Raw genomic sequence first — 3134 nt, 5'->3', positions numbered from 1 at the left:
CAGGGCAGTGTGTGTGAGTGTGTGTTTGCGGGGCAGTGTGTGTGAGTGTGTGTTTAGCAGGGCAGTGTGTGTGAGTGTGTGTTTAGCAGGGCAGTGAGTGTGTGAGTGTGTGTTTGCTGGACTTACGTCTTGCAGCAGCTTCTCCAGGTTCTCCTGGAGCTCGTAGAAGTAGCGCGAGGTGATCTGGTCTCCGCGGCTCTTCTCCAGGCAGTCCCGGGACAGCTCCGTCAGCTGGTGGTGCACGAAGCTCAGGACCCCGTCGGCCAGCGGGCAGACCTTGTCTGGGGCCGAGGAGCTGAGCAGCTCCGCCAGACGCTCCTCCATCTGAGCCGTCGCCTGGGAGGGGGAGCGGGGGGGGAGTTGAGTCACAGTAGAGGTACACACATACCAGACCTACAGGCCAAAAACTGCATGTGCACAGGATGACGTCATATATTAGATATCTAACTAAATACTTCATATATTAATGGAATAAATACGTTAAACACATGAGAAAATACTCCACGCACCATAATACTAGTCAGATTACGACTAATTGCTCTTCTAGGCCTTCAAGTTCTCATTTAACCCTTGTGTTGTCTTCCCTTTAACCCTGAACTTGTCCTTTCGGGTCAAATTTGATATTTTTGGTGCTTTTCCAATGTTTTTGTCACTTTTTCAGATTTTCTTTGGTCACTTTTTCCAGTTTAATAACAGGTTTTCTTGGAATTCATGGTCAACAAACCTCATTTATATTAAATTATACACAAGTTTTTTGTTAAAAAGGCAAATATTTTGAATTATTTAGACTAATAGCTAAGATCAGAGGTGTTGACTGGATCTCAGATGGGTAGATGTCAAAGTTTAGTCCGGATACTGTTTGGAAACCATTAAAAAAGAAGAAGATTCAATAAAACACCCAGAAAATTAAATGAAAGTTATCATTTATGTCACCTGGAGAACATTGTACGGAATCATCCATGTTATTTTTGGGAAATTTGGTTGAAAGAAATCCATATTTCTGATATAAAACACTTGGAAACGGGTCAATTTGACCCGAGGACAACACGAGGGTTAAAGTGGGAGAGAAGCCTTTTAACAGCTGATCAACCCACATGAAACTCTTATTTTGGACTGAATCTTTGAGAACTCATAATGAAGTGAAAGACAACGTGTTCCCAGGTGTGTGTGTGGTGTGTCGCTGTGGGTTCCCGTCCCAGATCCTCCTCTGTACCGACCTTGGGAAACCTCTCCTTGTAGACATGGTTCATCATCACGATCTCATGGTCGAAGGAGATGGGGGACCGCCCGGGGCTGGAACATAAAAACAGGTGAGAAACACAGGTGAGTGGGCGAGGTCGACCGGGCTTTTATTAATTACTTCCTTGTGCAAAATACATTAAGCATCTTCCAAAATCCTACCTCTACATGAAGATATAAGCACTTTTCTTATTAATAAGCTTTAAAATAAGCAATAATAAGCTCACAGGGGGTTTGAGCAGATTGAGAAGACAGGTGTGTCTGTGTGTCTGTGTGTGTGTGTGTGTGTGTGTGTGTGTGTGTGTGTGTGTGTGTGTGTGTGTGTGTGTGTGTGTGTGTGTGTGATGCTTTATTAATTTGTTTTGACCCCAGGTTGAGTGTTCTCAGAGCCTGGGCCTGGGTCTGGGTCTGGGTCTGTCCCAGGTTTCTTCCTAAAAGGAGTTTTTCCTCATCATGTCGCCCTGTTGCTCTGGATGAAACTACTAGACCTGTTGGGTCCTTGTAAATTATAGAGAGTGGTCTAGACCTGCTCTACCTGTAAATTATAGAGTGGTCTAGACCTGCTCTATCTCTAAATTATAGAGAGTGGTCTAGACCTGCTCTATCTGTAAATTATAGAGTGGTCTAGACCTGCTCTATCTGTAAATTATAGAGAGTGGTCTAGACCTGCTCTATCTGTAAATTATAGAGTGTAATCTAGACCTGCTCTATCTGTAGATTATAGAGTGTAATCTAGACCTGCTCTATCTGTAGATTATAGAGTGTAATCTAGACCTGCTCTATCTGTAAATTATAGAGTGTAATCTAGACCTGCTCTATCTGTAAAGTATCTCGAGATAACTCTGGTTATGAATTGATACTATAAATAAAAATGAATTGACTTGAATAGAATAAAAGATTCATGTCCGTGTTTTAGTTGCTAAAACAATACAGCGACGTGTGATCGGGAGTCTGACTCAAATCTAAGAGAATCGATGCTCTGTCCCTTCACTTCTTGTCCCGTAGCGCCGTCAAAAACACACCCGGCTGCTTCAGGGACACGTCGGGAACGTCGTGGCTGGGGGAACCTCCTAAACCTCACCGGCACGCCCCTGCTGCGTGCCGGTGAGGTTTAGGAGCAACGCTCTACGGCAGATATTGAGCAACTTCTTTTTGAATGAATGGGATGACGCCATGGGACATATTGATGGTTTTAGATGATAGATGATGATAGATGATTCGATGAAACAAGATTTCCCTTGCACGCATTAATTAATGTGTTCATCTATTGTCCGAGCCTTGTTTGCACCGTCTGCATCTGTCTAGTCCAGCTGATGTCTTGTATAAATGTCTTGGTCCTTATGTAACTGTATTGTTAATCTTTTATCTTTCCATATTTATGTCTTGTATTAATGTCTGTCCCGACGTGCTGTCCCATGTTTTATGTTTCTGCAGAACAGGAACCTGCTGAAAACCAGTCTTTAAACCGAGCCAGGCCCGTTTTCTACACTGTAATGTAATTTTACTTGTTCTAACTTTCCTGTATATTAAATACAAATGAATGAAAGATGATGAAAGAAAAAACTCTCTCTACAGAACAACGGACCGCGGTGTAAGTGTCTATATTTTGGGTAATTTCTAAGCTTCGAAACATAAGAATCACAGCCCAATGTGTGTGTTCCTTTCAGTTGATATCATGACATTTGAGTGAGAAAAGCACTAGTTCTTCTGAAAGGTGACTCCTGCTGCCTGTCCCTGAGCTGCAGAAACCACTACCCAGACTGCATGTGACACGCAGGACCGCTCAGGTCACACGAGCACAGGGGAATAAAAAGGCCGACGGCATGACGGTAGTCACACACACACACACACACACACACACACACACACACACACACACACTAACGAGACCTCGG

General features: G+C 43.5%; 1 protein-coding gene across 1 annotated transcript in view; it reads right to left on the bottom strand.

Annotated features, from left to right (window-relative positions):
- Positions 1-3134, bottom strand: part of mast2 (microtubule associated serine/threonine kinase 2) — a 168201-nt gene that overhangs the window by 36723 nt on the left and 128344 nt on the right. Inside the window, 2 exon segments of the mRNA XM_034880537.1 lie at positions 127-336; positions 1218-1293. Coding sequence (XP_034736428.1) covers positions 127-336; positions 1218-1293 — 286 coding nt within the window.

The sequence above is a fragment of the Etheostoma cragini genome, chromosome 9 (assembly GCF_013103735.1).
Source record: "Etheostoma cragini isolate CJK2018 chromosome 9, CSU_Ecrag_1.0, whole genome shotgun sequence".
In the NCBI taxonomy this organism is placed as follows: Eukaryota; Metazoa; Chordata; class Actinopteri; order Perciformes; family Percidae; genus Etheostoma; species Etheostoma cragini.
The sequence above is the reverse complement of the archived record's forward strand: the minus strand, read 5'-3'. Positions and strand labels throughout refer to the sequence as shown.